Source organism: Balaenoptera ricei, chromosome 15, assembly GCF_028023285.1.
Source record: "Balaenoptera ricei isolate mBalRic1 chromosome 15, mBalRic1.hap2, whole genome shotgun sequence".
In the NCBI taxonomy this organism is placed as follows: Eukaryota; Metazoa; Chordata; class Mammalia; order Artiodactyla; family Balaenopteridae; genus Balaenoptera; species Balaenoptera ricei.
The window spans coordinates 17929664-17942190 of NC_082653.1; the positions used below are offsets into that span (position 1 = coordinate 17929664).

The 12527-nt window shown below is 47.7% G+C and overlaps 1 protein-coding gene across 8 annotated transcripts in view; it reads left to right on the forward strand.

Moving 5' to 3' along the window:
- The window catches only part of PTPRT (protein tyrosine phosphatase receptor type T), a 1095010-nt gene that overhangs the window by 806593 nt on the left and 275890 nt on the right, over nucleotides 1-12527 (forward strand). For all 8 annotated transcript variants that reach the window (XM_059896616.1, XM_059896620.1, XM_059896617.1 and 5 more), the window contains exons 10-11: nucleotides 2754-2955; nucleotides 4290-4392. In XM_059896616.1, the coding sequence (XP_059752599.1) occupies nucleotides 2754-2955; nucleotides 4290-4392 (305 nt within the window). The remainder of the gene's footprint in view (nucleotides 1-2753; nucleotides 2956-4289; nucleotides 4393-12527) is intronic.

Below are 12527 nucleotides of genomic sequence, written 5' to 3' on the forward strand. Positions count from 1 at the left end.
CCTGGTGGCCTGGGTTAGCAGACACAGGCAGAGCTCTCCGAACATCTGCCTTCTTCTGCCGCTGGGGAGAACTGGAATCCAGCTGCACACAGCTCTCCTGTTTGCTCACCACTATCTAGTCAACACTGGACTTTTCTTGGTTCTCCCAAGCCTTTTCCCACCCCAGGTCTTTGCCTGGTTAGTTCCCTCTGCCTAGAATCTAGAGTGCTCCTTCCTCTGCTCTGACTCTGTATCACCCCCAGGTATTAGTTCAGTTCTCCCCTGAGATACCTCCCTGAGCACTTCGTCTTAGTTTGGCATTTCTCAGAAACAGAGCCTGAGACAAGGATTTGAGCACGAGCAGATTATTAAGTGTGGGAAATACTAGGGAGTGGGGAAGGGAAAGAAGGTAGCCAACGATGGGTGTGTTTTCCAGTCAACTACCTATGGAGGCACGTGGAGTGGCATCCCTCGGGGAAATCCCAGGGATGCTGCAGGGGTATCACAAGAGGAGCCGCGGAATGTATTTATCAACTCGCATTAATCCAGTCTGACATGTATACACTGATGTGTATAAAACTGATGCCTAATAAAAAAAAAAAAAAAAAAAAAAAAAAAAAATCCAGTCTCCAGGGATGTGAATTAACCAGCACTTCCTGTGAGTACCCAGGGAAAAAGCCCTCAAACAAAGAGAGGCAGATGTTTGCAGTGCTTGCCTTTGAGAAGGGCTGGAGTAGGCGGGGTGACCAGAGGGAACACTGTGACCAGGCCCCCCCCAGGGATCTGCTAGATGGGTGCCCCTGCCAGCTCTGCTAGCACAATGGCCAATTCCTTCAGTTCTGTGCATTTCTCCTCCCGGGCTCACTGCACTTCAGACAAAGTCTGGCCTCTGTCCTCGACATGTGACATCAATTGCTACACTGCACTGCTCCTGCTTCATAGGGGAGAGAGAAGTTACTGCTTTCTCCAGAACATTTGGTGCCCTAGCCAGGAACAGCCAACTGCTTATTTTTGAAGTAAAGTTGGTATATTACCTTTTCTGCCTGGGTTTGGCCTTGCTGACAAGCATGGGACATTCCTGACAAAAGACAAAGTGATGTGAAGTGGCTGTGTAGTTGACCTACCTCGTTCTGGAACAGGAGACCTTGAGGACAGGGCCTAGCTTGTGTTCATTGCATTCATTTGCTAGGGCATGGGAGCACACAGTGCAGGTCCTGGAATAGTACAGGAGTATGCGGGGAATGGTTGTGAAGGAGCAAATGAGTGAAGGAATGAATGAAACCCAACAGATCTGGGTTTAGTCTTGGGTCAGTGATAGGACACCGAATAACCTTGACAATGCCTGATCTATGGCTGCATGTGACAGCCGCATGAAACTCACACAGGACGTTGAGAGAAAGAAGCCGACACTAAAGAGTACACTCTGTATGATTCCATTTATATAAAGTTCAAAGCCAGGCAGAGCTAGTCTATGCTGTTAGAAATCAGGGTAGAGGGTATCCGTGCTGGGGGGAGGAGGGAAAGGATTGGAAGGGGACGTAAGGGGAAAATCTCGGGTCTGGTAATGTTGTGTCTCTTGATTGGGTATGGTTAGATGGTCCTTTCCAGATAGTAAAAGTTCACTGAGCTGTATAATTTTCTGTATATATATTATACTCTAATAAAACACTTTTAATAGAACAAACTAGATAAACAGAAAAACCCTGAGTTTGCCTCTTTAACAACTGTGTAATTTAGAAATGTGGTTCTCAGAGTGTGATCCTTGGGGGCCAGTGCCAGGGATGCCAGCTGTTTTGTTACATTCACAGCAGGATAAGTGCAGAAGTTGAGAGTGAGCATCTAGAAACTTCTTAGGGCCTTGACATTGCTGTGACACCCATATGTGTGGTCAGTGGACACGTCTCCTTGCGCATCATGTAGAACAGTGTGGTTATTGCCAAACTCACATGATGAGTCACGTGTGATGTGGTCTTTGGATCATTATGGGTCTGCAGTGGACTGGGAAACAGAACTGGGTCTTCACCACAGATATTTCGAAAAGCGCTGGTTTAATACAAATTGTTGCCGGTTGAGCCTCAGTTTCTCCAACATTAAAATGAGAATAAATACTCTGACGTCCGCAAGGTTTTAGGGAAGACAAACTAGATAATGCACAAGAAAGCACCAGAGAGCACCACGTGGAGTAGGGGGATGCATGAGCTGCATTTTAAACTAGGCTTCCAGATAATTCTTATCAGGATGCTACACTTGGACACTGCTCTGTGGCCACATTGTCCAATGTGATGGCCAGTAGCCACACGGGGTCCCTGCGCTTTTGAAATGTGGCTAGTCCAAATGGAGATGCACCATGTGGTAAAATAGATACTTGATTTCTAAGACCTAATATGAATAAAAGAATATAAATTATTTCATTAATTTTTTATGTTGATTGCAGGTTGAAATGATAACATTTTACATCTACTGGGTTTAACAAAATGGGTTACTAAAATTAATTTTACTTTATGTTCTTACTTTTCTTTCCTTTAATGTGACTGTTAGAAAATTGAAAGTTACGTATGTGGCTTAAATTTTATTTCTATTGGACAGCAATGCTCCAGAGTATCAGCCATGGAGTATTGGGAGGCTGGGATCATCTGTAAGGTAGACGCGAACAGCAGAAGTGCTGACCAAGCTCACACGCGTTGTGCTTTCCTCCCCTGATGTTCCTCCATATGGACTCCGCCCAGCTTCCTGGGTGAGGCACTGATATGTTTGTTTGCTGGCTCCTTGTACAGATCAACTACAAGGCCGTGGGCTCATTGGACCCAAGCGCAGACCTCTCCAGCCAGAGAGGCAAAGTGTTCAAGCTTCGGAATGAAACCCACCACCTCTTTGTGGGTCTGTACCCCGGGACCACCTACTCCTTCACCATCAAGGCCAGCACAGCAAAGGGCTTTGGGCCCCCTGTTACCACCAGGATTGCCACCAAAATTTCAGGTATCTGTCCTAGAAAGGGGGAAGGAAGAAAGGTGGTGGTCGTGGTTTTTTCCATTCCTAATATTCCTGGGAGTGAAAAAGGGCAGAGCCAACCGTCACCGTGTGACTTTGGCGCAACAAGGACAATGCAGTCCCTCGTGTGTCACTGCTGTAATCTCATGAAGAAAACCTAATCCATGAACTTCCTAAAGTATAAAAAAATACATCAATTAGACTAGACCAGAGGGAATGCTGAGTGATTCACCAAATAATTTATCTAGCACACAGTTGCCTTAAATAGTACATTTTCCCCTTACAAATTGGTCTGTAAAAATGTGATTGATTTTCAGGAGTATTCCTGTTGGCAGAGCAGGGCACAGCACAGGTTCTCATGAAACGTCTGATGAATGAATGAACAAACAAATGAGTGAATGACTGTTACAGAGCCATAGCAGTCCAGGATGTCACCTGCCATCACCAGTAGGGTGCCCTCCCCCACCAGACAGAATCAAAGCAGAATTATCTCAGACCTCTTTTTTACAATTTACATTTTTTCAGAATACGCATGCAGTTCTGGTCTGCATCCATATTTTACTTAGATACAGACCCACCCGTGTTTTTTGTAGCTTAATGTTTCCACTTATCCTTAAACCATAAGCATCTTCCATGTTGCTACATTGCTTTCATTATAATGTTCTGTCAAGTGGATGGACGTAATTTAATTAAAGATTCCCCTGTAGTTGGATATATTTGGTGCTTCCATGTTTTTATAAAATAACGCTTCAATAAACATGTTACAGAATAAAGTTTAATTTCTTGGCTTGGATTATGACTTTAGGATTAAGTTCCAGAAATTGAAATACTGAATTAAAACCGATGTGGGTTTAATAGCTCTTAATACAAATGGCTAAATTACCTTCCCAAGGGATTAGATTTAGTTACACTTCTATCAGAAGGGAGGGTCTCAGGAAGAAAAAGAAAGATAAGAGGAACTAGTTCATCACTGCTGTAATTTGCATTTGCATTTTAAACATGGTTAGGGTTGACTCTGCATTCACATCTTTAAGTACTTATATTTCCTGCATTTATCTGTTTATTTCGTATGGAACTTCTTGATTCATGAGGGTTACCAGCCACGTCATTGCTACCCTTCTCCAGACTCTTCTGTACCTTGAAGGAGCCTACGGGCAGGTTGGAAGTCAGGGCCTCCTTTGCTGAAAGCCTGGGATGCCATGTGACTCTCATCCTACCCTTCCCCAAACACCTCCCTTCTAGGCATCCTGAGTGTCTTGAGGGAGGTGATGAGAGGGGTTTGGGACCTTCGCTGATCTCCCTTCTCTCTGTTCTCTGTCCAGCTCCATCGATGCCTGAATATGACACAGATACCCCACTGAATGAAACAGACACGACCATCACAGTGATGCTGAAGCCCGCTCAGTCTCGGGGAGCCCCTGTCAGGTGAGGAGGGTTCTTAACCTGGAGTTTGCCATTTTCCTTCTCTGCACCGTGCACGCCTCCAGCTGAATGATGTCACTGGCAACGCCCATGGGCAAGACTGGCCAGGAGCAAGGCTTCCTGGAGGAAAAGGGTCCGCAGCCCCAAGCCCCGTTCAGAGGGGCTACTGAGCCAGGAGCCTGGTCTCCCTACCGTGGGCCACTGGGACTGGTTTAGCGGGAATGTGCTGATGGGGACCTGAGGAGGGCTGGGAGAGAACTTTCTGGAACACACCTATGGTAAATGTATTTAGTCTGGTTGGAGGCCCAGAAACACAGTATCCTGGCAAGATCACCGTTACGTGTCCAACTGCCATTAACAGACAGGCAGACAGATTCACTGAATGCTAAAAACAACGTGCTCAGAGATTACGAATGGGACACGACCTCAGGGCTGGTCCAGTTTATGGCCTTGGTGTTCCACAGGAGACTGGAATTCAGAGTCATACTGCTGACTTTAACGAGAGGCTGCTGGAGTCCAGGAGTGTACCTACAGCCCAGGCAGTGAAAGCATCTCAGTAGCTAAGCTGATCCCATGGAAGTCCGTGGGCTCACGGCTGTCAGGAAGGTGGTCATCTCTTTTAAATAAGCTACACTATGTACAAGGGCAGCAGCTCCGATGTTGACTGCTGGCTTTTGCTCAGATCTCAAGGGACTACAGACCCTGAAAGCCAAGCAAGAGTGTTGGGTAGAACAGCTTTCAGATTAGCTCAGTTCAGTTCAACGAGCATGCATGGAGTATTTTATATGCCAGGAATAGAGCAGCGTTCAGGGGATGAAAACGATTCACTTATTCATTCATTCGATAAACGTTTCTTGAGCACTCACTCCGTGTCAGGCACTGTTTAAGTGCTTGGGACAGGCTAGTGAACTAGCTGTGTATAACTCATGCTCTAAAGAAAGTCAAACTCTAGTTGGGGAGACAGAAATGTGAAAACATAACTGCACTACAGTGCCTGCTTGTGGAGATGCTCATAGGCCATTACAAGAGCTCACAGGAGAGAAGTCCCAGAGGAGGTGACACTGAGCTATATCTTAAATGTTGTCTAAGATTTCACCAGAGTGGTAACAGGGTGAACATGAACAAAGGCATGGAGGAAAGAGGAAGCTTGCCATCGTGGGGAGCAACCAGGAATCGTTAAATTTGCCTTAGCATAAAGGTCAAGGCGGGAGTGGTGGGGTGGGAACAGGGGCCATGTTTGAGAAGCTCAGCCTTGTTTGAGGGGCCCTGGGGAGCCACTGAAGAGCCACATGCAGTGTCTCTTTTACGATACTGTCGGCTGGGAGACCAGCCGGGAAGGAGGCTATTGAGATGGTCTAGTTACCTGTCTGCCAACCTTGGTCCAACTCTACCCAGGAATTACAGGCACTGGAGCAGATAGAATCAGCTGCCAGTTTGGAAGTTCCCATCTATTCTATAGACTTTGGAAAGTGTTCTATCCTAAGTACGGTGGGTCTTCAGGCCTTCAAACAGGTGTGGATAGAGGTTGTGGGCACCTGAACTAAGAACGTTTGCCTTATATTCCATACATAGGTCGTTCCAGGACTGTCCCACCTGTGATGAGCCAGAACGATGGTGGCTCTGACATCACACAGGGAGTTGCTGAGTTACTGTGTTTCTTCCTGTTACTCTTATGCCACATTGTCATTTACTTCCCTCTGTACACTGAGATACATTTTCCTCCTTTTCAGATGAAGAGACTGAGGCTCAGAAAGGCGCAAGGGCACACAAACAGGGGGTAGGAAAGCTGAGCTTGAACGCAGGTCCTCCAGGTGTCCAATCACACATTCCATCTTGGCCACCCATGTCTCACTCCCCTTCACAGCTCTTACCTCTGTCATACAGCAGCATTGGGCATGTTTCAGAGTCTCAGAAAGCTTCCCAGATGGCAAGAGTCTGGCCCAGAAAAGAGGAGCCCAGTATTGTACAAGTTAGCAGCTGACCCAGGGTCAGAGGCCAGATCTGCCCTAAAACCCAGGACCTTTCTATGGTAGACCCAAGTGTCACCTTTCATTGCGACAAGCCTACAAAACTGTCAGCAAAAGAACCTGGTCAGCTGGCACCCCACTGTGTGGCTTCTTGGTGGCTGTGGATTCAGCCCAGCTTCCCACAGTCTTCTGGCTGCTGTGTGGGGCAATGAAAAGGATGTGAGTTCGGTGGCAGTGAACCTGGGTTCAAATGCTGATCTGATGCTGCTGTGTGACCTTGGGCAAGATACTTAATCTCTCTGAACCTCAGTTTTCCTTATCTGGAAAGAATAGACTGGAGATATTTCACCAAAGCTTAATGAGATGTACATGTGAGCCAAAGCAGCGCAGGCTGTCAGAGAGTTAGTTCCTTTGTTAGCTTTGCTTCTTCTCTGTGGAACTTAGGAAGTTCTGTTCAAAATGGTTTTTGCAAACCCACCCCACTATAGGGTCACAGTGTTGCGCGCTTCCTTCCTGTTCAAATTTCCAAAGCTGTTCAAGACCCTGATTTCAGGGTGGGGAAGGAGGTGCTTTGCTTTTTCCTTAAGAGTCCTTAACTTCTTTCTGGCACAGATTCAGAAAAATGTCTTTTCTAATTGTCCTGAGAAATAAGTAATCTGTGTCCTTCCTAGTGATAGGAATAAAGTTAATTTTTGTACAGAGGATCAGGGACCCATCCTCAGGATGAATCAGATTATATGTCTGTGAACCTCTGAAAACTCCTCAAAGTCAGCTGAACACAGATGGGAGTAATTATCACCATGTTTTATTGGGCAACTCCTATGATCCAAGAATTTAATCTCTACTAACCTATGAGTAGTACTATTATCTCCCTGTTTGAAATGAGGAAACTAAAGTTCAGGGTCACAGAGCCTGTAAGTGATGAAGTCAGGACTCGTACCCAGGCCTGCCTGACTCCAGAGACCAGCAAATTGGTCTTCTGCGCGTCCCAAACCAATGTTCTTGGGAAAGCTTTTCTAGCCTCCACAGAGAGAAGCTCCTTACACTTTCCATCTGAGCTAACAGACTTTGTTTGCACATCTGTTTAATGAGCTCGTGCATCCTAAGACCACAGTAAATTAGTAGGTGGGAATGGAAATGCCCCAGTAGCAATGAGAAATGACAGTTGGCAGGGAGCGAAAAACAGGGCAACTCTACAAAACCAACACAGGGACTCAAGAAACAAGGAGGTCCACATGCTGTAGCCCCTGCTGCCCCTCACAGCCACGGGTATTCATTTGTTGTTCCTGGTTCACCCTAAAAAATGTACCATTAGGTCCCACGTCTTCAAGTTAAAAGAGCCAGCTAGCTTCCATTAGATGAGCGCGCACCGGCCGAGTGCCTGTCACTGTATGTAAACTATTTGCATCCTCACAGCATTGCCATAATAGCCTCCCCATTGTGCAGATATGGAAACTGAGATACATGGAAGCTAAGTGCATTGACCCAAGCCAAAAAAAAAGCAAGTGGTGCAGGCAGAACTTAAACCCCGTTCAGCCACCCCTAAGCCAACACTCACATCTCTCTAGCCACGCCACCTCCCTAGGAGAAAGTCATACGTGATGTATTTTGGTGACATTTCCATCGGAAAAAAAATTTAAAATAAATGTCACTGCTCAAAGGGGCAATGCCTGGTGTCAGGAAAAGTCTGGCTGCTTTTCTTCTCAAGGCTCTAGATCACTGAGGGTGGGTAGACACTCAGTTTCTGGAGTTATTTTCAGACTGTTGCTTGGGCATTTGCCAAGAAGGGAAGAGACTAATCAGTGCCAGCCAACAAGGCTTCCGGGACAACCGCAGTGACAGCAGTGGAATATCACAGTAGACTTCAGTTACTTTAACCCTTTGTCACCTTGAACTCTGGGCACTGGAGTGCCCCGTGGGAGGCAGCTGACCATTAAGTCATTCAACAAATATTTATTGAGCAGGAACTGAGGTAAGCAATGGGGATATAGCAGGAAGAAAGGGAGACACACACCTGTCCTCCTGAAGCTTATCATCCAGTAAGTGTACATGTGAACGGGGCAGGGAGGGGACCATTAAGCCATTAAGGAAACAGAATGATGAAAGCGGCAAAACAAGATAACATGAAGCCGGTAGAGACAGTGACTGTATTGACTGAGGAGGAGTAGATGGGCACAACCCAGGCAAGCGGACCAGTGTGGAGTCCTGCAGGCAGGGGAAGCACGAGCCTTGAGAAAACAGCAAACGCACTCTGTGACCCCAGGACACTAAGAGCTCTCTAGATGCACTGGGTCAAGAGGATGCCCAGAATCGTGTTTTATACTTGATAGTTCCTTTAATTCCATTGTAGCATCTGATCGTCACTTACCCAGTGGGTAAGCTGCACAGGAAATACCCTCTCCATTTTAGAGGAGAAGCGGAAATCTAAGATGTTAAGTGATTGGCCCAAGGTCACGGAGCTCATTACACGTAGAGCCGGTCCACGGACCTAGCTTCCTGCCTCTGAGTTCACTGTTCTGAGTTCCTCGTGCCCGGGATGTCAAATGATGACTGGGTGACCTTCTGGTGGGATGCTGTTGATTGAACCTCTTCCACCTGGGGAATGAGGGGTAGACAAGACAGTTCTGGTTGTGTGGGTGCAGCCAGTAACTTGTGAAGCCCAGCTTAACTCTCTCTGGGTGGAGGGTCTTCCTCTTCTCCAACAGACTCACACCTGAGCCCCAGCCTCCAGGCCACGCCCACACGGGCTGTTCTTCCTCCTCCGGCCAGTAATGCTCTGACCCTGGTTGAGGCAAACTCCAGCCCCTGCTGTACTGCTTGCTGCCGCTCTGGAGCCCTGTGGCTCTGACTCTGACCGGTTGGTAGGACTGAGCATGCGGGGAGGCGGGGAGGGAAGATTGCCGTGCGGGGCTCCTGCACCCTCATCGCTCCAGCCAAACCACCTTGGCAGTGTGGCCTCTTTTTCTAATACTCTGCAATGGAGATTTATTGCTTTTGCATTGCTCTCCCCAGGCCTTCAAAGATTTATTGGTTTTTAAGTGACAGAATCCCAGAATTGCTTAAAAGATCAATCAAAGAGTGACTAGAATCTAATATTCAGCTCGGCACACGCCAAGCCTTCTTCCCCCACACCGCACCTGTCATGCTGATGTAACTGTAGTAACCTTCATCAGAAAGTAACTCGGCCGTGAATTAATCACCCATAATGCAGTGCCTGAAGGGAAGCCCAGGGCAGAGCCCCAGATTCTGTAGCAGACCCTCCTCTGGATCCCCAGCGGGCTTCCTTGGAGATGCCTTCCCCACCCCAGCCCCTGCTCTCTCCTTCCCATCCTGTCAGTCCCTGGGAGCTCTGGGATTAGCTCTTTCCCCTCCCTCTGCCACTCTCCACCCCGCTCTCCTGACCTGCCAGGGCGGCTTTCTGGTCGACCTGTCATAAGTTCCTCTTTCTTCAATCCCTCCGCCACCCAGCTGCTGGAGGACTGGTCTTTTGGAAGCACAGATTGGATCAAGTTAACTTCCCTGCTTAAAATTCTTAAATGGGTCACTGGCTTCCTACCGCATTATGTTCAAGCTTCTTAGCATGGAATTCAAGGCCCATCTGAATCTGGTTCTAACCTTCGTTTCTGATTCCATTTCCTTTTACTCTGTCCCTTTAGCAGGTTTTATTCAACAGCGCCATGTACGCTTCCTTCATCATTCTTTCATGAGCTTCTAATTGTGTTATACATTTGTTTGTATGTTTTCTTTGGTTTCGTTTCTTGCATGCCCCTCACTAGACTGTGAGCTCCGGGCAACCTGGAAGTTTGACACTAATGGATTCCTTTCCCTGGGACAGGGTCTGACTTTTGCAGGTAGTCCAAAAAACAAACAAACAAACAAACAAAACAGAAAAAAACAACAGCTAAGTAAGTAAGGAATTCAGCCAATCTGGTGGTACTTGGAAGATACAGGGTACTGGGACAGTAGAGACGCACTTTACAGGCCCTGCCTTTACCTGCCTCCTTTTCTCTGAGAGCTCAGTCCAATAGAAATGCCTGCGTTGATGGAAATGTCCTATATCTGCTGTCTGATAGAGTCATCACTAACTACACGTGGCTATTAAGCACTTGAAATAGGACTAGTGCGACGGAGGAGCTGATCTTTAAAATTTTTATTTTCATTAATTTAAATATAAAGAGTCACACATGCTAGTGGCTACCGTTTGGATGTGCAGGTCTATAGGTAAGATAAACAGAAAAAGAAACAATGCGGATGAGCTTGTGTACTTGGTTGGAGGTTCGTATGAGAGTTCAGTGTGGAGGCATCCATCGTTAGCCTGGTGGGCTCAGGGGCCAGGAGGCCTTCCTGGAGGCAGTATTGCCTGAGACCTGCCAGAGGAGGGGGAGCTTGGCCCAGGAGGAAGCGACATGTGCAGGAGCTGAGGTAGAGGAGCTGCATGTTGTGTTCGGGGAACAGTGGGCCGGGGCACAGAGATGAGGAGAGAGGCAAAGAAGCGAGCAGAAGCTAGGTAAAGGTCTTCACTTGGGATTTGGACTTTGTCCTGAATGAAGGGCATGGGGAACATTGGCAGGCAGACGCCCAACTTTTTGTTCTCCTCTAAGCAGTCAAGCCCTTGTCTGTGCCATTCTCTCTGCCAAGCACGGCATCCTCCACCTCCCCAACATCCAGGTCAAATCTGCCGCATCCAGGACCACCTCCCATCCTGCAGCAGGATGCATCAGCTCTGCCTTGGGCTCCCACGCTGCCCTGTCCCCTCCCCTGCCGGGGACTTGCAGTTTCAGTCTCTACCAGCCTGTGACCTCCTTGGGGGCAGGAACTGGGGTCCCCCAGGCTCAGACCTGAGATCTCTCATGTTCTTCCTGCCACAGCTGACTTCCCAGTTGGATACACTGGAACAGCAGAAGCTCCTAGAATGAGATCCCCTTATGCAATTGACTTATCTGATGGCTTAGGGTCAGATTCTTAATTTCTCTGAACCTCTGGCTGCTTGTTGGTAAAATGGGAATACCCATGTCACAGATTGTTTTAAAGGTCAAAGAAGCTAAAATATGTAAAGTGTCATTGGTAGTTGTTCAGCTTGCTCCTGGCGTTGGCCAAGCTGTTGAGACAGCGGGTGGCTGCCTGCCCTGGGGACCCCTGGCAGGATTATTCTCTGAGTCCCGCTGCAGCTGATGCCTGTGTGCTAGGTGCCCTTTACCCCTGAGTAAGAGTCGCTGCAAGATTGTGCCGGCGTGCATGTGACGTGTCAGGGAATGTGCACTTGTCTCCAAGGGTGTCACAAAATCCTCACAACGATTCTCAGAAGTGGATTCTCAGCTTTGAGCACCTTTCAGAAACACCAAATCAAGCAGGCAGGGCTAGGAGGTCTCAACCACTGAAGGGCCAGCAAAACAAGGACTAAGAGCAGTGCCCTCTGCTTGAAGGAGATGCCACTTGGTGTTGTGAAATCAAAGTGAACAGATCCAGAGCCCCTCGGGAAGGGGTGTGGAGACTCCCATGAGCTCCCTGAACTGAGACCTTATAAATACTGGCACCAGAGTGGGTACATGGAGTCAGAACCGAGCAGGAGAGGTGAGACCAGATCCTAGGAGATGAGTCATGTTTATCTGTTCACTCATTCATTTGTTTATCAATTCATTAACTAACTCAGTCAATAAATATCTACTTTGCATTTCAGCAAACAACCCCATGCCAGATACCGTGCTGAGCACTGGAGACCCAGAAATGAGCTAAACAGGCCCACACGCCGCTGACCTCCTAATGGCAGGTACAGCTCTGAACTAACAGTGCCACGGACGCTCATGACAGACTGTTATCAGCTGTAGCCCATTCTCATGGGGTCCATGTCACCTCCCCATCCCACCTCTGATTTCAGCTGTGGCTAAGCTGGATAGTTCCATGCAAAGTTATAGGATCCCACCTCCAGCACCAGCACCCACCCTTTTTTTTCTGCCTTTTGGCCCTAATTCTTTCTCCAAAGCCCCATGGATCTGGCTTAGTCTGAGCAAGCTGGTACAGCTCAGGAATGCAAATAATTTAGTGCTACAGGGGAACTCTCAGCCAATGTGGGATGAGAATCCAGGCATCAGAGCCTTGCCTCCCATCCTTTGAAAGGACCATTCTGAGGTGCATGCCACACGGTTCCTCACACATCCCCAGTAGGACTGAGCC